Genomic DNA, 22,310 nt, shown 5'->3' with positions numbered 1-22,310 from the left:
TTGGATTCCAGGGCATGCTGGAATCACAGGTAACGAAACAGCAGACCAGGCAGCTAAGCACCCAAAGAGCAACGCACCTCCATCTTACCAAGTACCCTATATAGATTTATTAAAACATATCCGACGTATCTGTAGGGAACAATGGTTAAACATTTGGAAGACACAGACAAACAATAAATTATTTGAAATTAAACAAGAACCACAAATATGGAGCTCGAGCTTGAGGAAAAACAGGCATGAAGTAATACTGGCAAGATTGCGCATAGGGCACACACACACCTGACCCACTTGTTCCTGCTCATGGGCGATGACCCTCCTGTATGCATGCATTGTTCATCACAACTTACAGTTCGACATATTCTGTTAGATTGTTCGTATTACTCCCATATCAGAAATACTACCTTCCTTTCCCTGACACAAATGCAAGAACCTTTATCACTAACCCACCTATTGGAAAACAATGCCAATCTGAATGAGCTTTTCGCTTATCTCAAACAAACTAGACTTTATGAATGTATCTAATAACAAAAAGGCAAACTCCAGTACCATTCCAAATATTTGAATAGACACATTTTTGCCACAGTTGCCCTTGTGCCGAAAAACCTCTACACCAACAACAACAACAAAACAACAATGGGCCTAGCACCGAAACTGGGGGACTCCACTAATAACATTAGTCCACGTAGAGCAGTGGACTGATGTTATTAGTCCACTGCTAATAGTTATTACCACTCTCTGCTTTCTCCCACTCAACCATCCCTTTATCCATTGCAGCAATTTGCCCTTAATGCTATCATCATCATCATCAGCCATTTTCACTCCACTGCAGGATGAAGGCCTCTCCAGCAACTTTCCAGTTCCTTCTGTTTTGAGCACTGGCCATCCATTTACTACCCAAAAACTCATGAATTTCATCTATCCATCTCCGCCTTTGTCTTCCAGGTTTTCTTCTAGCTCCTCTTGGGTACCATTCTGTTATTTTCTTAGTCCATCTGTCATCATGTCTTTGAGCTATGTGTCCTGCCCAAGACAATTTTAGTTCTTTAGTTTTGATAAGAATGTCCTTTACTTGAGTTTGCTGCCTAATCCACGTGTTTCTCTTGTCTAACAGTCTGATTCTCAATATAATTCGTTCCATTCTTCGCTGTGTAGTTCTCAGCTTCTCTTCCATTCTTTTGATGAGTGCCCCAGTTTCACTTCCATAAGTCATGGTGGGGAGTATACATTGATTCATTATTTTACATTTCAGACAAACTGGGATATTGCTCTTCAGTACGTGACTATATTTCCTGAATGCTATCCATCCAAAATTTATTCTTCTCTTGACTTCCAGCCATTTATCATTACTACAGCTAATAACTTGTCCCAGATAAGTATATGACTCCACCTTTTCAATTACTGCTCCTTCAATCATTATTTCCCTTTCTGTGGCATACTTGTTCATCATTACTTTTGTTTTAACCATATTCATTTTAGTTCAAAATCCTTACTAACTGTGCATAATTCATTAAGATTTTCCTCTAATTCTTTGGGATTGTGGCTTATGACCACAATGTCATCTGCAAATCGTAAATGGTTTAGGTACTCTCCGTTCACATTGACTCCTTTCTGCGACCAGTCTAATCTTCTGAAAGCTTCCTCAACGGCAGCAGTAAACAGCTTCAGAGATATTGTCTCCCCTTGTCGAACTCCTTTCTCGATTTTAAATTTGCTACTGTCTTTGTCTAGTCTAATAAAGGAGGTAGCACTCTCATATATTTTCTTCAAAATCATAATATGTGGGGTATCTATGCCTTGTCTTTCCAGTGCCCGAAACATTGCCTTATGCTGTATGGAGTCAAATGCCTTTTCATAATCCACAAATGCCAGGCATAATGGTGTTTTATATTCATTTGCTTTCTCCATTAGCTGTGATATTACGTGAAGGTGATCCATAGTTGAAAATCCTGTCCTAAAGCCAGCTTGCTCTTTCGGTTGATTCTCATCAAGTATTCTTTCTAATCTGTTTGTAATGACCCTTGTGAACAACTTGTAGATGTGGGATAACAAGCTAATTGGTCTATAATTTCCAATTTATGATTTATCTCCTTTCTTATGCAGCAAAACTATGATTGCATTATTCCACTGCTTAGGCGTCACACCTTTTTTAATGCACTTTGTGAAGAGCCTTTCCAGTTTTTGTGTTATGTCTCTTCCTCCCAATTTAAACAACTCTACAGTAACTTCATCTTTCTCATTCTTCATTTTCTTCAATGCATGTTCTACCTCATCAGGAAGAATATCGGGTATGTCGTATGTGTTGCTACTTTGCAATCCATCTTCCCCACTGCTGGTATCATTCCCTCGCTCCTTGTATAATTCTGTATAGTAGTCTTCTGCTATTTGAATTATGCCTTCTCTGCTGTTTATAAGTACACCATCGCTATTCTTCAGTTTCAGTATCATTTGTCTTTCTGTATTACTGCTCATGGCTGCTGATTTAAATCCTTTGTTTTCCCTTGATGCTTGTTCTACTTTTCTTGTGTTAAATCTTCTTATGTCCTCTCTGAGTCTCTTTCTAATGGCTTTGCATAACTCAGTATACTCAATTTTCTCCCTGTCAGCGTTTTTCTTGCTCTTCATTTGTCGTCTTCGGTTCATCATGACAAGTGTTTCTTGACTAATTTTTTCTTCTTTGGATTTCTGTTTCCCTGTAGGTTTCTTGGGCTTTATCACTTTCAGAAAGTTGTAATATTCCTCGTTGATATCTTGGTCCTGAGCAGTCTGCAGAAGCTCAAACTTGTTCTTAAGTTCCAGTACATACTGCTTTTTCTCCTCCTCTGTTATCTCAAAGACCTTTGTATTATTTACTCGAGTCAGTTTTTTTCCTTTCCTTTCCTACATCTATATCAAGTGTACATCTTACCATTCTGTGATCACTTCCAACAATTACCTTATTCAGGACGGTAACATCATTCACAATATATCTTCTGTTAGGGAGGATGAAGTCGATTTCATTAGTTGTTAATCCATTTCGATTCTTCCATGTCCACTTTCTGTTCACCCTTTTCTTGAAAAAAGTGTTCATTACTGACATTCCTTGAGATTCTGCAAATTCCACAAGTCTTTCACCTCTTTTATTTCTTTCACCAATTCCAAAATTTCCTATAGTTCCTCTTTCTGCGCTGTTTTGCCTTTTTCCAACCTTAGCATTGAAATCCCCCATAATAATAGTTGGTTTTCTGCTCATCTAGAAGACTCTCATTTTCGATGTTGGTGCATAAATCATTATAATCTTTAGATTGTACTTCTTAGAAATCTTGAGTATTAGTCTTGACACCCTTGGTGATGTACTTTTGAATTCCAAAATGTTGTTTTTAAAATCTTTATGGACCAGAAACCCAACTCCACCTTCACTCCTTTCACTGTTTCCATTGGTGTACAGCAGATTTACACTTGATAAACTTATAAGTGATTCATTTCTTCTTCTTGTTTCAGCCAAACTGATGATATTCCAATTCACATTTTCTAATTCCTTTTCCAGCTCTAATATCCTGTCTTCACTGATGAGTGATCGTACTTTATAACAGGCCAAGTTCAGTTTCCCCAATTTGTATAGCAGTCTTCCATGTGCAACAGTATTAAAAGCTTTCCTGAAATCCAAGTATATCATGTCAAAATTATTTTTTGCATCCAATTCCTTTGTGACCACATCATAGTATCCAGTCAAATTGGCGCCTCCGTAGCCAGGTGGGAAGGAGCAGCAGTGCGTAACACACGCTTCTTGATTAGTCCGGGGTTCGAGCCCGTCACCACCAAATACGGAGGATGCGGAAAGGTCCGGGAATGACCACCGCATATTCCCGGAGCAATATGGCCTTAGTTGATAATGCTCCTAAAAACCAAATAAACAAACAAACCAGTCAAATTGGTCAGACAAGATTTACCCTTAACAAACCCATGCTGTGTCTGAACTATTACTGCAGCCTTGTCTAGGTGATCCTGCATTCTACAAGATTTACCCTTAACAAACCCATGCTGTGTCTGAACTATTACTGCAGCCTTGTCTAGGTGATCCTGCATCACTTCTTTAACCAGTGACTCCATTATTTTCCCCCAAACAGAAGTTTTTTGTTAAACTAACATGTCTATAATTATTTGTCACCCCTTGAACCCCCTTGTGAATTGGGGATGCATTTGCATATCTCCAGTCCCAGGGACCTCCTCTGAATCTAAAGATGCTCTCATAATTATGGATAATGCTTTGCTTACTTCCCTCGCTGTCTCATTCAGTTTAACTCGATAGATTCCATCTGCCCCAGGTGCCTTTATTATGTTTAACTTCACCTATTTCTCCTCCACTTTGCTCTGTGTTATTACAAAATCATTTAGCTCCCTGTTAGAGTTTAGTGAACTTCTCGCCTTCCTTACAGAATTCCTCATGTGTGAATGTAGATGCAAAATACTCATTCAGTTTGTCAGCTATCTGAGCAGCATCATCGACAGTCGAATCACCAGCATCAAGTGGACCAATCTGATATATCCCTTTCCTTCTAGAGTTTACATAAGTAAAGAAACCTTTGTTGTTTTTCTTTGCCAAGGATTTCTCGTAATCAGCCTTCGCTTGTCTAACCTCCATTGTGACTTGATTACTGACTAGCTTACATCTGACATCAATTTGTCTAAATCTTGAACGGTATTTCTTAATCAGTATGAAAAGCCTAGTAGCTTCCAAGATTATTTCCTTGAAAGCTTCCCATTTAGAATTCGCTATTTTTAACATTATCAGTTATAGAATGTATAGAATTTAAAAACTGTCTGAGACCACTGTACTCATCTTTATGAAAACAAAAAACCCTTTCCTTTACTCTTAATGGTAGTTACATCTTTAAGTAAATCCCACATCAGTACACTGTGATTACTGTCACCTAGTGGTTCCTTTATTTGCAAATTCCTAATACATGAATTATCACTGCTGATAATCAGATCAAGAGTATTTATTACTCCCTCTGGTTGCCTGTCTAACATGCTGTTGTAGAAAGCAATTCTTCAATAAATCCACAAAAGTCTTGCTAGCATGTGACTGACCAACCCACAAGTTCCAGTCAATATCTGGAAAGGTAAAATTCCGAATTACAAGATATTCTAATTTACTTTCCCACTATTTCTCTGCAAAATTGTTCATTGTACTCATCAGAGTCATCAATGTCAATGAAATTATCCTTGCAGGAATGGAATCCTTTATCCCACACTCCACTTTAAAATCTCGTCCTTTATTTAACCTTGGTTTTCCAATAAATGTGCTAAGGCCATTCAAGAGAAGAACACTGCATACCGTAATTGGCCTGTTTCTAATTCTTCAGTTTCATTTTCTGTCTACACCAAAGCTTGCAACAATTGTAAGGCAGTTATTAATCAGTCCAAACTAGAATTTGAACAGGCTAAGAGTAGAAAACTTGCTTCTTGCCCTAATGGTAGCTGAGCATTCTGGTCTCTTGCCAAAGCTATTGGCCACAACTTTTGCCCATCTCTGCTCCCACCTCTGTCCAAATCAGATGGTTCTGTTGTCACTTCGACCAAAGATAAAGCTGACCTGCATGCATCCCATTTTTCTTCCAACTCATGTATTGATGATTTTGGTAAACACCTCCCACCATTCCCAACACGCTCCATTCAATGCCTCCTGTGGTCTTCCTTAAAAAGGATGTCAGAAGGATTTTGACGAATCTTGATGCTAAGAAATCCCCTGGTCCTGATGGTATTTCTCCAATTGTTCTCAAAACCAGTGCTCCTGAACTTACTCCTTTTCTTTGCTGTCTTTTTTCACTTTCTTATTCGAAAGGTGTTTTTCCTTCTGCTTGGAAATTTGTTCATATCCAGCCACTTCCTAAAAAACGGTGACAAATCCCTCCCATCCAATTATCGTCCCATTGCAATTACTTCTACTCTTTCTAAATTAATGGAGAAATCAATTAACCGCCAACTCTTAAACTACCTAGAAACCTTCCGTCTGATCAAAGATCGCCAGTATGGATTCCTTCAGTGTCGATCCACTGGTGATATTCTGGTTTATGTTACCCATTTATGGACTAATTCAATGGAAAGTTTCGGTGAAACACAAGCAGTTGCTCTCGACATCTCAAAGGCTTTAAATCATGTGTGGCATAAAGGTCTTCTAAACAAGCTTCCATCTTATGGTTTGCCAACTGTTTTTTGTAATTGGTTATCTAGTTTTCTCTCTGATTTTCTCACTTCTCAATTAGGTTTTCTCACTTAGGGTGATGGTAGATGGCTCTCTGTCTTCTAACTTCTCCACTAATGCCGGTGTCCCCCAAGGTTCAGTTGTTTCCCCCCCCCACTCTTTTCCTCTTGTATATTAATAAACTTCTTCCATTGACTGGAAATCCTATCCATAGTTTTGCCGATGATAGCACATTGCATTCCATTTTCCATTTTAAGAAACCTTGTCTTGCTCAATCAGCTTAAACTTCTTGAAAATCTGCTATCAGTTCCTTAAATGCCGATCTCCAGGTAAGGTGACTTAGTTGATTTCAATCCTTCTAAAACTCAGTCTTGTCTTATATCTCGCAAAAAGGATTCTTCTGCTCCTATGTTTATCTTTGGTGACACTCCGATTTCTAGGCAAAATGATATATCTCTTTTGGAGATTACCCTGACTTCTAATTTCTCTTGGCACAAGCACATTACAAATATTGCTTCCTCTGCATCTAAAAAACTTGGTTTTCTCTTTCATTCTAGGCGTTACTTTTCTTCAAACAGCTGTTAACTCTGTACAAATGGAATATTGTTCCCACATCTAGGGTGGTGGCCCCAAAACCTCTCTCGGGCTTTTTGATTCCATTCAGAAGAGGGCAGTTAGGTTAATTAATGATTCATCTCTAACAGAATCTCTCCACTCGCTGTCTCATAGACATACTGTTTCTGCTGCATGCCTTTTCTATAGATACTTCCATGAGCACTGTTCTTCTGAATTGGCCTCTATAATTCCTGCTATCTCTTTCAAAACAGTCCGAACACGTACTGCCACCAGCCAACATCCATTTACTGTCCAACTTCAAACTCACAGAACCAACTTTTCATCTTCCTCGTTTATTCATTCAATTGCCGTTTTCTGGAACAACCTTCCTTCGTACATATTTCCTGAAAATTACAGTCTACTGAAGTTCAAGTCTAATGTCAACAAATATCTTCTTTCGTCTTCTCAACCTCCAACCCAAGCACTGTACTAAGTACTATAGGTTCCAATACCTCTCGTTTGGGGTTTTCATAAAAAAAAAAAAAAAAAAAAAAAAATTAAGCATATAACACACTCCTCTCATTTTCCCTTTCCCAGTGCTTATGTCATGCCAAACAGATTCAACATTGCACTGTTCACCCCATTTCAACTGGATGCACTTCCTTAGATTTTGTGTTTCTTAACTAACAGCATAATCCCTCCTCCCTTCCTACCCTGTCTATCCTTTGTGTATATATTGTACTTCCCAAATTACAATTCTGTACTGCTTATATCTGTGTGACACCATGTCTCTGATATCCCAACAATATCTGCCTTTGATGCCTTGATCAGTACTTCAAATTCATCAAATTTATATATCATGCATAAAGGATTCTTCTCCTCCTATGCTTATATCCCATGACATTCAGATTTCTAAACAAAATCATATAGAGATATATGATTTCAAAAAAAATGAGGGATTACCCTAACTTCTAATCTCTCTCTCTCTCTCTCTCTCTCTGTGTGTGTGTGTGTGTGTGTGTGTGCGTGTGCGCGCGTGTGTGCGTGTCTCAAATCCACCATACCATGGAATATTGTTCCCCACATCTGGGATGGTGCCTCCATAACCTCTCTCAGGCTTTTAGACTCCATTCAAAAGTGGGCAGTTAGGGTAATTAATAGCCACCTTTTACAGATTCTCTCCACTCCCTGTCTCAAAGCTATTCTGTTTCTGCTGTATAAAAAAAAAAAAGTAAAGTGCAGCCATTATCAACCCACTGCAGGATGGAAGCCTCCTCAACTATTCATGCTGAGGGAAATGGACCATAATCTGCCACGCTGGTCCAGTGGGGGTTGGCAGATCAACTGTATTCAGCAGTCAGGGGCTTGAACCCCGGTCTACTCAAAGAGTGTGTGCTACTGCACTCCCGTTCCTGCCCACTCAGCTACGGAGTTCTGCTGTATACCTTTCTATAAATACTTCCATGGGCATTGTTCTTCTGAATTGGCTTGTATAATTTCCGCTCTTTTCAGAACGAGTCCAAATGTGCCACAACCAGTCAACATCTTTTTAATGTCCAACTTAAATTCAGAACTGATTTTTCTTCTTCCTCATTTATCCCTTCTACTTCTCTCTCTCTCTCTCTCTCTCTCTCTCTCTCTCTCTCTCTCTCAAGAGTAACTCGGAATTTTTTTTTTTTTTTTGGCTGGTGCAGCATAAGCTTCAGGCTTCCTTGCACTGTATGGCTAGTAGTAGTAATAATAATAATAATAACCTTCCTTCAAACATATTTCCTGAAAATTTCAATCTACAGAAATTTGAGTCTAACTAGCAGCTTGTGAAGCTAAAGCTGCACTTTTATTTTATTGTATTTTAATTTTTTATTGCAAAACTTCACTGTATACAATATTTGTATACAACAGAATGGGCTGTAATGAATGCTACAGAGAACATTCCTTGACTAAATATGCATGGAGACAGATAGATTTCCAACTTTTCAGATGTTTGCTCTTGGACTTCTTGATAATAATAGCAAGAGCAGAGGGAATAGGAAACTGTTTTCTGGTGAGTATGGGCTTGACACACCCAGGGGGGGGTCCTGAGCTGGATATCATCATTCTTCTCTTTCTTGGTGATTCCTTTCTATTTCTGACTCTCTTTCCCTCTCTCTCTCTCTCTCTCTCTCTCAGGGCTCAGTCAGAATTTTTTTTTTTTTTTTGCTGGTGCAGCAAAAGCCTCAGGCTTCCTTGCACCATAAGGCTAATTATAATAATAATATACACAATGGGTGTGTTAGCTACAATGGCACTATAGGTATAGAAGACAGTGGCACAGCATATGCAACCTAAAGTGCATTAAATTATCCTTTATAGTTCAAATTTATGACCAATTCTTAGAGCTGCTACCACGGTGTCCTCGTTCCTCACCCTTCGAAAGCTATTGTTAAAGGCTACCTAAGCTAAGATTGTTCAGCCCAGAAAACAATCAAAAATTAAATCCTTTAGGGGAAATGAGTGGCCCACATTTCCCCTAAAGAATCTTACCCCATTTGGAGATTGACTTCTACCAGCCTACAGAAAAAAACCAATAGAAAAGGCTCAGACTTTTAAGATATATTGATTCTCAGTTCAAACTTTCAAACAAAAATGCTAAGCATAGTTAGCCATAGGGCAGTTATGCTCTGAAAATGTTTAAACCACCATGACCTAAATTAGTAAAAAAGTGCAGCCATTATCAACCCACTGCAGGATGAAAGCCTCCTCAACAATTCATGCTGAGGGAAATGGACCATAATCTGCCACGCTGGTCCAGTGCGGGTTGGCAGATCGACCATATTCAGCAGTCAGGGGCTTGAACCCCAGTCTAACTCAAAGAGAGTGTGCTGCTGCACTCCTGCTCCTGACCACTCGGCTACGAAGGATGAAGCATATGGCTGCTAATAATAATAATAATAATTACAAGAAGTCTAATGCAAAGATAAGCAGCAAAGACTTTTTACTCAGTAGCGATACGGAGGCAATACCACCTAAATTAGTATGTATCTGCTATATACAGTATGTACCTGTTCTTGAATAAAAAGATGCAAACAGTACAGCTGAGAACTTTCTCTACATAATCTACTTATTTGTTTTACCTAAGTACTTTATGTTACCATTTATTTAATTTTACAAATTTATATTAGAGCAGCACAGTTAATGAACTAACCATAACAATGACAAAAGTGCCATCTTTTTATAATACAACACTTCCTCTTTTAAAGAAAATGGCATGCTAATTCAAACTATGAATTTTATGATCCATTTTAGGGGTTGAGGGTACGTTTCATTGTAAAACTTATTTTTCCCGACATCCTGAGTGTAAGCTTTAAAATGAGTGGTTGCACGTGTCTATAACTGCTTCCATTAGCGCACATTTTATATACCTGAAAATGGCTTACAGAATTATCTGTATAGATGTCAACTAGTATCTATTTTCATCTTTTCAGCCTTGAACCCATGCAAGGTTTTAAGTACCTGTTCTAAGTACTATAAGTTCAAAATACCTTTTGAGTTTGGGATTTCCTTTAAAAAGAAAAAAGGGGCTACATAGTGCACAAATTCCCTTTGAAAAATGTTCTTGAAAATGCTGGGGCAGTAAATTTCATCATTTGTGACAGTGGACAAGTTTCTAGTATTTCTTGATGTCATCAAAGATAAAGAAATAGATGAAGCAATGGATGTTCTCTAGCATCAGTTCTATCGGTTTCAGTGTGAGGCATATCAGAGGTTATTACAAAAGAATTTATGTACTGTGGTGCTAGATCAGGAAATTGACAAGTGTCCAAGGTAGCTTGAAATATAACAAATTATCCCAAGGCATTTTGGGCACTTTACCAATTCCTCATAGCAATGCTTGATTGTCAGAAAATATTCAGCCAGGTTAAAGAAACAAAAACTGAGTTAAGCTGTTCTCTTTCTGATGATGCTTTGGAAATGCTCCTGATAACCATTGTTATGCATCTTTATGCTGCCCATCTATCAGTGTAACAACCAACTGGCATACAAATTTGCTCTTGAAAACTGGTAACTTGATCTTTCTGAATTAGTCTCCTCTATGAGCTCTCTCTCTCTCTCTCTCTCTCTCTCTCTCTCTCTCTCTCTCTCTCTCTCTCTCTCTCTCTCTCTCTCTCTCTCTCTCTCTCTTCCCCCCCCCCCCAAAAAATGGGCAAAAGTCACTCTCTCACAACAAAACGTTGATGAATAACTTCATAAAACCATTACTACTCAGTATGATTCTTATATACTACGCAGAGATATAAATTAATGTAGGTCCCTAATTTAGTTTGATTGATATTTATTGAAGGTTAAAGTACCTTTATTTCATTTATTCTGCATAAAACATTTTAAAATTGAAATATTTCATTGCATAAAATAAAGTATCAGAAATTGAAAATGTTTCTTTCTTTGTTTTATTTTAATTAATATGAGAAATTTTTAAAATCTCAGGTCTAAAAAATGAGCCCTATCGACGAGCAGATGCTGTTAGGAGGAGTCAAAGGCGGAAGCAAGAAAATATTCGGTTTTCCCATGTTATGGATGAACTTGATTTGTAAATAACTGCAAGCATCACTCAAGCCTATGACATACTTAGTTATGCCTAGTTATACGAAATTTTTTATTGGGTGGGGGGGGTGAACTGGACATTTCTGTGATTTTTCTGTGTGACAGAATTTCACATGTTAATCTCTGTAAATCAAAATAGTTGTATTAATGGTATCATATGGCTGCATTTAAAATGGTAGCATGCTACATGGACCATCATGTGCCTTATTTCCCTTTATATCATGGAATAATTTGAATGATTGACATTTCATTTTGTTAAGATTGCAACATTCCTCATGTATAGTCCATCCCAACAAACTATATATATCATGACTAATTCATAAGAATATAAAGGACCAACGAAATCCCTGCCTTTCTTAATGTAATGAGATTATACTACCAAAATATGACTATTAATGCTCTCTTTTCTTAATAGTAGTTTGTTTATGCCTGGAAGATGTCAAGCATTGCATTTTATTCAAATGGACCAATTACATGGTGCCTTAGTGTGATGTCCAATATCTCTGAATATATTAAATACCATATTATTTATTTATAAATACTGTGCCTTTAGATTTGTTTGAAACATTACCTGAAAAATGTTCATGTGATGAAAAGTTAACATAAAAATTTTATAATAGTAGAGTACTTTTTAATCAGCCAGAAATATAAAATGAGAAGCCAGTATTCTGTCCATCTCCATTTTTTTAAATGGATAAATAGTATAGATCTGAAATGTATGAACAGGCATATCTACAGTTTTTCTTCATAGAACAGTTGATAGCATATATATAGATGTGAGAATTTTTATTTTTATCCTGTGGAGAATAGTATATTTTTATCCTATGAGAAATTGCCTTTTAAGAATTTTTTCTGAAGTCTAACTTCAGAGATATATGCATTTCCAGTTTGCAAGTGTACATGTGATGAAAAGTTCATCACATGTACACATTAAATTGAATATTAATTGGAGGGACACATTAAATTGAATATCCTACTTCAATTCTTTTTGTTAATAATAAAAAATATATATATTTCAAAATTTATTTTTCTAGTTTATGAAAAATTAATTTGGGATTGTCTTTAAAGCAAGAATTGCTTTTACACATATGAATTTTACAAGGGTATCTGAGAGATACAAACTGAAATGTTCATAGTATATTTTAAAATTAAAATAACGAAAAGATCCTCTGTTTTTTTTTTTTTTATGATTACTTATTCACACCGAAAAATTGTGGTGAATCCATATCATCTTTCAATGGTTTCTGTGATTTTTTTTTTTAATATTTATGTTTTTTTTTCCATGAACCAATTCCAAATTTTGCTTCATTTGTGCTAATTTACTATTTTTAGATCATAAGTATTCCTACCATTTCATAAGTATTATAATCATTAGGAGAGATCATAAGCATTTTTATTCCACAAATAATACTCAAAAACTTTGTTCACTAGTACAAAATAAATGAAGTTTGTTATCAAAGCTTTATTGTCCAAATCACTTCTGCACTGTCATACTTGAGGAATTAGAACTTGCAGGCTGGATTTAATCTTATCTTTCAGATAAATTAATTTGATAAGAACCTATTCCAGTCTTTCCAGCTATGAATCATGCTCACCCCCCTCCCCAGTTTAACCTCTTTTCTGCAAGAGAGTTAGATTTTCACTTTTTTATGATTTCATTGTACCATTTGACTTTCCTGAAAAATATAACTCTTCACACCAAATGTTCATTAATTTTCATCGCTACTTGTATTACTTGTATACAAGACTACAGTATCTACAGGCAACTAACCATAAGGCATGGTTAATACTGCTTTTGCTTTTACTTTTTTAATGACAGTGCATGCAACCAGTATTTCCATTTTTGCCACCTCTACAAAAATTCATGCACATCTTTATGTACATTTTAATTATAAATTGATTCTTTGCTCATTTTGCAAAAAAAAAAAAAAAAAAAAAAAAAAACAGTTTAGTTTACATTAATACATACAGTCCATAAACTGAGGACAGAGGGTTTCTGTAATTCCTGGAAGACAAGAGAAACTTTTTCTAGTTAATATGCTCATTTCATCAAACTAAAGCCAGTAAGAATGGAAAAAATCCTATATGTAAATTCTCTTGATAAGACAGGCAGTACAGTACAGAAACTTTTATTTATATTCAAGGCTTTGATTACATTTTAAATTATTACTTTTGAATCATATATAATGACAGTCATTTAAATCTGTTTTAGAACTCAATTTTATCCTTTATAAAGGCATATTTTTTATTAAATTATATACATGCATGCACTATATACATAAATATCAGATTAGTGTTTAAAAAATGGGCATTTTTTGCTGGGTAGCATAACCCAGAAAAAAATTGTCCATTTTTTAAACACTAATTTTTACATATTTGTGAAATTTTTGTGAAACTTTTTTGGCCCTTCACATTTTTGATAGCAGCCCAGGAAGATTCCTCACATCTAGCAGTGCAATATATATTTTACTGTCTAGTATACACTCCAAATTCATATACAATAATGGTGTATTTTCTTTGCTAATCCATTTTTTAGGAAGAAAGGCAAGAAAAAATTTTAAATGGAGGCACTTGATTTTATTTTATTCTTAATGCTGATACTATATTGGATAATATGAACAAGTAATAGCTTATATTATAATATCAAATAATATGTTATCATAAAATCAGTCTTTATCCCAAAAAAAAAATAAAAAAATGTTTCCCAACTATCTTATGACCAAAGTTTTATTAAAAATTAACACAGGAGTTGATGTGTGACTTGCGTGACATAAACACAGAGTTGTAAAGAATTATTTTTACAGCTCTGTATTAAAATAATTAATAATGCAGATCAAAAGGGTCTACTATACTTGAAAATACTAAAATTCACTTTGATATAATTTTTACTAGATATTTAATTTTCTAAGTTTTTCTGCTAGACAATTAAAACAATTCTGTGAAGTTTTATTGGTATGCCTTTTGGCCATTGGTGAAAATTAGTGGCAATGATTTCTGAATTTTATGTTAGGAAGCAAATGCAGTTTCAACACTGTTGTCAGCAAACTACATTTGTTGGCAACAACTCTTAAAATCCTCACTCGGGCAATATGATTAAGCTCTGTGTGAAAATATTTATATAGACCTCTGCATTTATGCAAAGCAAATAGCTTTGACAGCAGATAAAATTTTAAGTAGTTTGCTTCAGTAATTTACACGTTCATCAACAGTAATTCATTAATTTCTCATTGACTGAATACACTCATATTTTCAGTCTAAAATCTTAACATCACATTTTGTCATGTAACAGCAAATAAGTTCTGCATCCATCTGATTGAATGACAGGTTGATTCAGGCCAGTAAGCATGCAGTGGGAATGCTTGTTTCCAGTAAAATTTTCATAGTCTTAACACCTTTTGCTGAACAAAGGGACACTACTTGGATTTCACTATACTTATAATACTTTTACTTTTACTTTCCAATTACAATAAGAAAATCTTGAACAGGGTTACCAGTCAAAATTTTGTATTAGAAGAGTATCACTTCATTATATGAAGGTAATATTAAAAGTAGTGTTCTTTGAAATTCAAAGTTTTGCAGAAAATTTCACTAGAGAGAGAGAGAGATTTTCTTTATGGAAAGGTTTTTGTTTCATTTTGTGGGAGGGGCAGTACATTTATGTCTAAAATAGAATTTTTAATAATTTATATAGTTTACTGTTCCTTAAGTCACAGAAACTGATGGAATAGATATAGAAAAATATTAGATTGTGCATTTTCTTGGTAGTTGTGATCTTTTGAGGTTTTACACCATTTCCAAAATGTACAAATAAATATTAATGGTCTCTAACTTTTTTCCCCTCGTAAGTTGCAATTAGTCAACCAGTCCAGCTAAATAAACCTAATTCTTGGTTTTAGTAAACATTATATAAATCTTTTTTTCTTTTTTTTTTTTAAGTAAATATTGAAATTATTATTCAGTTAAGTAATACAGTAAACCTTCATAAATCTGGCATGCTCTGAAAATATTAATGAATATTATTCCAGTTGAAAACCATGATTGCTTCCACTGGCTGTCCTTGCTTCACCTATTATTCTAATTTGTAATTTATAATATAAATTAATTAATTAATATCTGGTTATATATAATTGTATATAACCAGAGGAACCTGTTGTAACTTCAAGTAGTGTGCATTTCCCAGTATGAGTCAAACTAATATTTGTCTGTCCACTGGTTGCTCCTATTCAACGATAGCTATGATTCAAACTGTAAATCATATAAACTTGAAAAATGTGTGGGTTTTTATTATTGATATGATTAATTATATTAATACATTAATACAAGTGCAACTGTGGCAGTTTTTTTTTTTTTTTAACTTAAAGCTTCTTGAAAATGATGCTCAAAAGAAATACACTAAAGTTGCTGGTGACAATCTTGCTTTGCTTGATTTGCTAGAGTTTCCACCACTCAGGTTTGATCCAAAGTCTTCAACATTGTAATGACATGCCATTTTTCAGGCTCAGGATCATAAAATGGTTGAGAAAAAGTAAAATTTCAGTTCCATTTGAAGTTGAATGCAATTTTATTATAGATTATTTATGTCCTTTTTTTTTCTTTTTTTTTTTAGAATGCATAGGACTTACAAAACTATTTCATACTTGTGTCATGGACCACAATATTTTAAAAAGTCATTCCCACTATAAGAATAAACAAGGTCATAATTTCTACGTATCAGCTTTTTTTTAACAGGCATATCTCTATTTTAAATAAAACATGCTAGTTGAGAATTATTATTTTTTTATTATAAAAAACGCATTTCATAAGTAGGTACATAAAAATTTGAAATAGATTTAAGATTGGACTATATTATTTTTATTTCTATGCATCTACTTACAGCTGTTTTAAATGATGGCATCATTGATAAAAGTCCTAAACTGGAAATTAAAAATCTGGTATTTTATAGTAAATATCTATAAAAAAAATTCATTTTAGTGAATTTTTTCTTAATAAGTTACATTTAACAAATAAATTTTTTTAGTTACAAAGTAATAAAAAACATTAAGAAAAATTTTCAGGATTGGTGTCCCCCCCCAATAATTTTCCTAGAGTAGCTGATGATTTGTGCACTTTACTAACAGCAAGGCCATGCAGTGTTTGGTTTCAGAACTCTATAATTTGAAAAATCAAGCAAGAATTTCCCAGTTTTATGTGGTTCTACTGTGTAACCTTTAACATTGCTAAAATCAAATAGCTGAAATTCTTTTCCATTAAATGAAATTATTGACCTCTACACAAACAAACACAACTTACTTTTGTTTGCAGAGATTTAAGAGAACATTAGATTATGTATGTGTTGTGGAGAGAGGTAATCTCTATGAATCTGTCTAAAAACTAGTATTGTATTTTGAGTATCCTACTATACTGATTAGTTTTTAATTAAGTACATTTCTTTGAGGGTGATGAGGAAAAATCTGAATTGAAAATTCTTGTTCATCAAGGGCCATTTGCATTGTTGTCATATTAAGGCAGAATAAAATTTCCACCCAGTACTCAGTAATATGTGGGAAATGTTAAATTGTTTATCACATCAGTCTGCTATTTCATTCCCATTTTACCTTCAGTGCATAAAATGTGCAGAATGATCATTATTACACACACACACACATTAGTATGTCATAAACACAATGTTCACCTCTACCTCCAGTTCTTACTTTTTCATCTAATGCTACATCCTGCGCCAGTTTTCACAATTCGATCTAAGTATCACGTCTGTGGTTTATAAAGCCTCACAAGATTCACAGACCAAACATGCCTTTCATGCTACTTGACCCCTCATGCATCCAGTCTTCTCTTAAGGAAACCATTGGTTGAGCAGTTGAGTTCTAGATCTATTAGCTGAGGTATGATGGTTGCGTATTATGCTTAAATGACAAGCAAACAATGTGAAATGGAACATCTTCCAGAAACTTGGAGTGATCCTGAGATCTCGTAATAGACAAAATATAAAGTGTATGAGTGGAAATTATTGCACCCCTTGGCAAAGTATAATTCATTTGTGAACACATCTAAGTTTTGGGGAGTGTTCAGAAATTTAGAAACTCATAATATTTAACTATTTAGAAGTCATATAATAATAAAATGTCAGTTGGTATCCTTTGCACATCATAGAAATAGAGGGAGTTTTCACACCTAATTTTTCTACATATAAGAGAGGGTCAGAGCATTGAGTGCTGCTACCTGTCGTGCTGTTGCTTGAATTGTTTTGCATGGAGATAGCCACAATTGGACTAGTGAGATTAATTGTCCTTGCTAGAATTCCAGCGGAGTTGAGAGAAATCCCGGGTGCCGTTTGACACGAACATACCTAGAATTCCAAAGTATCAAACATGTACAAGTTTGATGCATGCTGATTATCCTCTGTGACAGTATAGTGGGTTCGCTACTTTTCACTCTTTTGAAAGGTCTGAGTTCAAATCCCATCTGAAACCAAAGGAATTTTTAAAGGCCTCTTGTCAGGACTATTGAATTATATTGAATACCCTGTGCATATATGCCACAGCTTGTGTTTCATTGTTGTGGCATTGTAATCCATATTTCTCTCTTCTCATTTCTCCTCTTCCCCAAAGAATTCACTTAATTTATAGAGCTTATATAATTATGTAGTTATATAAAGGTATGTTAATGGGACTTCACTATTGTATTCATACATTTAAAAAAAAAATTAAAGAATTAAAAATTAAAACTTGTAGAATTATGAAAAAAAAAAAAAAAAAAATTGGCATGTTCATTGATTGATATACTTACATTTCCCAAGTTTATAAACTGACTGATTTATTTTCTTTTTAAAGCAAAATACATATTTTTATGGTTTTCTTACAAATATGTTATCTGTAAAAAAAAATTATATGTCAACTGAGATGCATTCTTATTATTCTTAAACAAATATTTCCGTTTCAGTCAGCATATGTGAATTAGGCATATATGAAATTGAATAAGTTAGTTAATGTACCTAGTGCATTGCATTTCAATTTATAACAAAAAAAAAAAAAAAAAGAAAAGAGCAACAACTTTTATGTGTGAACTGAGAACACTGTTTCTGCACATCCACCACATTGCCTATTCATTCCTCCAACGTAATATCAAGTGCTTCATTTAAAATATATGGTATATGGATAGTATATGTGAAATGTGTGAAAAATAAATAATAATTGTTGGATTTCTATTGGTCCGATTTAAATGAAATTTGGAGTGACCCAACAAATCTTTTTAAAAGGCTCAAATATACAATTTCATGAAAATTCATCCACTGTGAGTCAAGTTGCTACATGCAAACGGACATGAAGACAATATGCACATTGTGCATATATACCAATGCACTTAAAAATGATGAAAAGCCAAGAGAAACAGTTTTGATATTTTGTATAATTGCAAAAATCTTACTTATATTGCTATTACTATTCCTGAAAAAGGTGTTCTTAATTATTTATGAAATATATTTTAAATACTTGTAACTTTCAATAATTTTAAGTTATATTAGTAAACACAAGTCATGTACACACTGCATTAGGTATGATTTTTTTTATTAAATTAATTGATTTTTCTTTTTCTGTTATTAGTAGAAGTGAAAAGAAATATCACCTTAGCTATCAGTTAATTACTACAATTATAACATTATAGAATGCTTTATATAACTATAGTTTTATGTCCTCTAACTTCATCATTTAATTTAATTACAACTGTATAATATTTATTCTCTTCTCCCATATATTTTTTGTATCTTTTCTTTCTGTGTATAATAATCATAATAATAATACACATGAAGCATGCATGGTCTGTCCAAAGCTAACAATACTACATTAAAATAATACTGCATTACAAATTACAACTACATTTTTTTTTTTTTTTACATATAAGTAGTATGTGTACAGAAAGATGAAATATTAATTGCCAGGTTTCTATTGTCCGATTTTAATGAAATTTTGAAATGACTTGACAAATATTTTTAAAGGCCCAAAGGCCCATATATAAAATTTCATCAAAAATCTGTCCACTGGGAGACAAGTTGTTACATGCAGATAGATGGACATGGTGAAGACACATGATTTTTTTTAATGATACATAAGAAGTGCAAGGTACTCTTACATTTGAATTATTAATATATATATATATATATATATATATATATATATATATATATATATAGATCAATATTAGTATTATTACATTATATTAAATGTTGATGCAAAACTTAAAGTTAAAAACTAATGTTTCATATATTTAATAAATTGCTACCATAGACCATTTGAGTATAAGTCAAGAAGGTTTGGACATTTTCAAAATCAAGAAGAATGCGGTCACCTTATATTACAGGTCATGTTAAGTTTCTGAATACAGAGAAACGTTTATATTAATAACTTAAATTTGTAATATTACCAGGAAAAAATTTATTTATCTTGTTCTTGGTTCTTTATAAAATGACTGCAATGCATAGATTATTGCATGTCTAGCTGCTACTAATTTTTGTTGGGCAATTTCAAGCAATTTTAAACAGTTGATTAATCATTTAATATTGATATAAGTGATGAATATCTTGGGTTTTATAAAATACATTAATATAATTCTTTACTATCAAAAAAGGTTTTGATAGTAATAGTGTTTTGAGGGTAATAGTGTTTTTATTTTAATTTGGAGGTAAGAAACCAATACAAATGCTAAAATTGCCACCATTATATGTATGTATTATTATTATTAAACTGAATCTGGTAACAGCTGTATAGTATCTCTTTGTTGAGCATCAGGTGCAAAGCAGCGTCATAATTTCACTTCCCATCTTCATATATAAGCCTGTGTTTGATTAGATTTAAAAAAAAAACACCTTTTGTTTGATTATTATATGACTTTTTCTGATAGTGGAACTAAGCATATAGTCTTGTTTTCAGTAATTGTTAAACATATAATGTTATGTAAAAATTTAATTTAATTTTTTTCACTGAAATCCATATCATATTTTTAAAAATTGCAAGCCATAGTATTTCTTTTAATTTGTTGTTCCTTGGGTAAAATTTAAATATAAATCCACAGTCTTAAAAGGCAATTTCCAAATATTTATTGTTGTCATCTTAAACACTGTATTTGCAATGTATGATCGTTTGTGATTTAAGTGCAGAATGCTGTTCTGCTTTTAAGTAATAATCATATCAAAAATTTATAAATAAATTTCTCATAATCCATTTAATACATGCTTCAAATATCAATATATTATTTCTAAAATCTGTAACAGATTTTGGAAATAAAAAATTGCATCCTTTTGTAATGTTGCATTTTATAATAGTGCTTTATATTAATTTTAATCAATAATAACAGAAAATATTTAGTTTTTTTCTCTGGTTAATTAGCATATGACACACACACACATACATCTGTGCATGTATATTTTGATGAAAAACAATGTCTGCAATACATTCATTGTTCTTCGGTTTTTTTATATATATGTTTTTTTTTTTTTTTTCTTTTTTTTTTTCTCTCAAGGTTCAAATTAGCAAATTAGTTTGATAGTAAAATGAGGTACATGGTCTTTGGAAATTGTATAGCACTCAAAAAACTTATTCTTGTGTATAATTTATCTGCTGATTTATGATTCTCACATATATAAGTGACACATGTTTGCATTGTTGATAATTGAATGAATTCATGTAATAATAAAGATGTACAAATGTTATTTGCCACAAGAACATTTTTTTGCACTAGGTTATCAACTAGCATTTTGTAGGTATAAAAATGGTTATGTAATATATATATGTGAAAAATAATGTACTTCAGTCTGATGATTATCTTTTAACTACAATGAAATTGCTATATATAGCAAAGGTGTCGTGCTTTGCTGTTGAAGCCAGCTTGGTCAGTTAGTGTAAGTTTACATTGAAATAAATTATTATCAGTATATGGGGCTGTTTAAAGCTGTATAGTTATTTACCGATATCACATATAAAAGTGTCTAGTCAAAAGTGCAGGCAGCAACCTGCAGCTAATGCCCTATTTACTGTAATTGTATAAAAGAAAGAAAAAGAAGCAAATCAGAAATCCAAAGTATTGTGTGAAGATTGTTAACTACAAGTTGGTAAATTTAAGAAAAGTTTAAGTGAAATATTGTATAAATATAAGATATTTGATAATAATCCCGAGATGACAGATGTGTGTTATACAGGTTTTTTTTTAATGTTTATGTTAGTTTTAGATTTGTGTCTAATGTATATTTATTTGTCTGTCAAGTATTCTTCTGTGTATTTTGTTTTGCCGATATGTGGTGCCATGTCTTTATGTGCTTCACAGTATGATCTCAGTAGACAAAAACTAAGCTTGAAAAGTTCCTGGAAAATTATAAATGACAGTATTTAAGCCAAAGTTTATATTCTCTGTTGTATAAATAGATAGACTAAGAACAATTTTTTGCTGGTGAAAAATTATTGGTAACTCTGACTTGTGCAATCATATTTTATATTTATATACTCATTCATGGATGTTTTGCACTGTTAAATATTAGACATGGAACTACGAATAAGTTTTTACCCAAAATTTTTCCCATGTTATCTTAAATACAGTTCCTTTTAACTGATATTCAGCTGCATGAATTCTTAGAGTAGAAAGTATTGCATATATAAGAGTAAAAAAAAAGTAGTGTTATACTTAAATGGTTTTTTTTTTTTTTTTTTCATTGGGATGATTACATTCATTTAATCAGGAATAATTTATATCAGAGGAAGGGGAGGAAATAAAATGTTGATAATGCTAATAAGCTATCTCTGTAATTAGTAAAACACTTCAAATATGTTATGTGATGATCTGATATTGATCTAGGTACAGTATTTGGGACCATCAAACAAGTCAACAGGAATTTCCATGTTATCAATAAATATTTATTGTTATGCAGTACATATTTTTGCAAAGTTGTAATTTGACTGTTATGAATGTAGAGTTGACTTGATGCACTTATTTGAATTCAGCAAAGCATTAGAGT

At 33.4% G+C, this 22,310-nt stretch overlaps 1 protein-coding gene across 1 annotated transcript in view; it reads left to right on the top strand.

Annotated features, from left to right (window-relative positions):
• The window catches only part of Frl (formin-like protein), a 708,708-nt gene extending 697,117 nt beyond the window's left edge, over positions 1-11,591 (top strand). The window contains exon 26 of the mRNA XM_090382384.1: positions 11,201-11,591. Within this exon, the coding sequence (XP_090238510.1) occupies positions 11,201-11,307 (107 nt within the window). The 3' untranslated portion in view covers positions 11,308-11,591. The remainder of the gene's footprint in view (positions 1-11,200) is intronic.
• The last annotated feature ends 10,719 nt before the right edge of the window (positions 11,592-22,310 follow it).

This window comes from Mastigoproctus giganteus, chromosome 1 (genome assembly GCF_048544385.1).
Source record: "Mastigoproctus giganteus isolate SK-2022 chromosome 1, ASM4854438v1, whole genome shotgun sequence".
Taxonomy (NCBI): Eukaryota; Metazoa; Arthropoda; class Arachnida; order Uropygi; family Thelyphonidae; genus Mastigoproctus; species Mastigoproctus giganteus.
The sequence above is the reverse complement of the archived record's forward strand: the minus strand, read 5'-3'. Positions and strand labels throughout refer to the sequence as shown.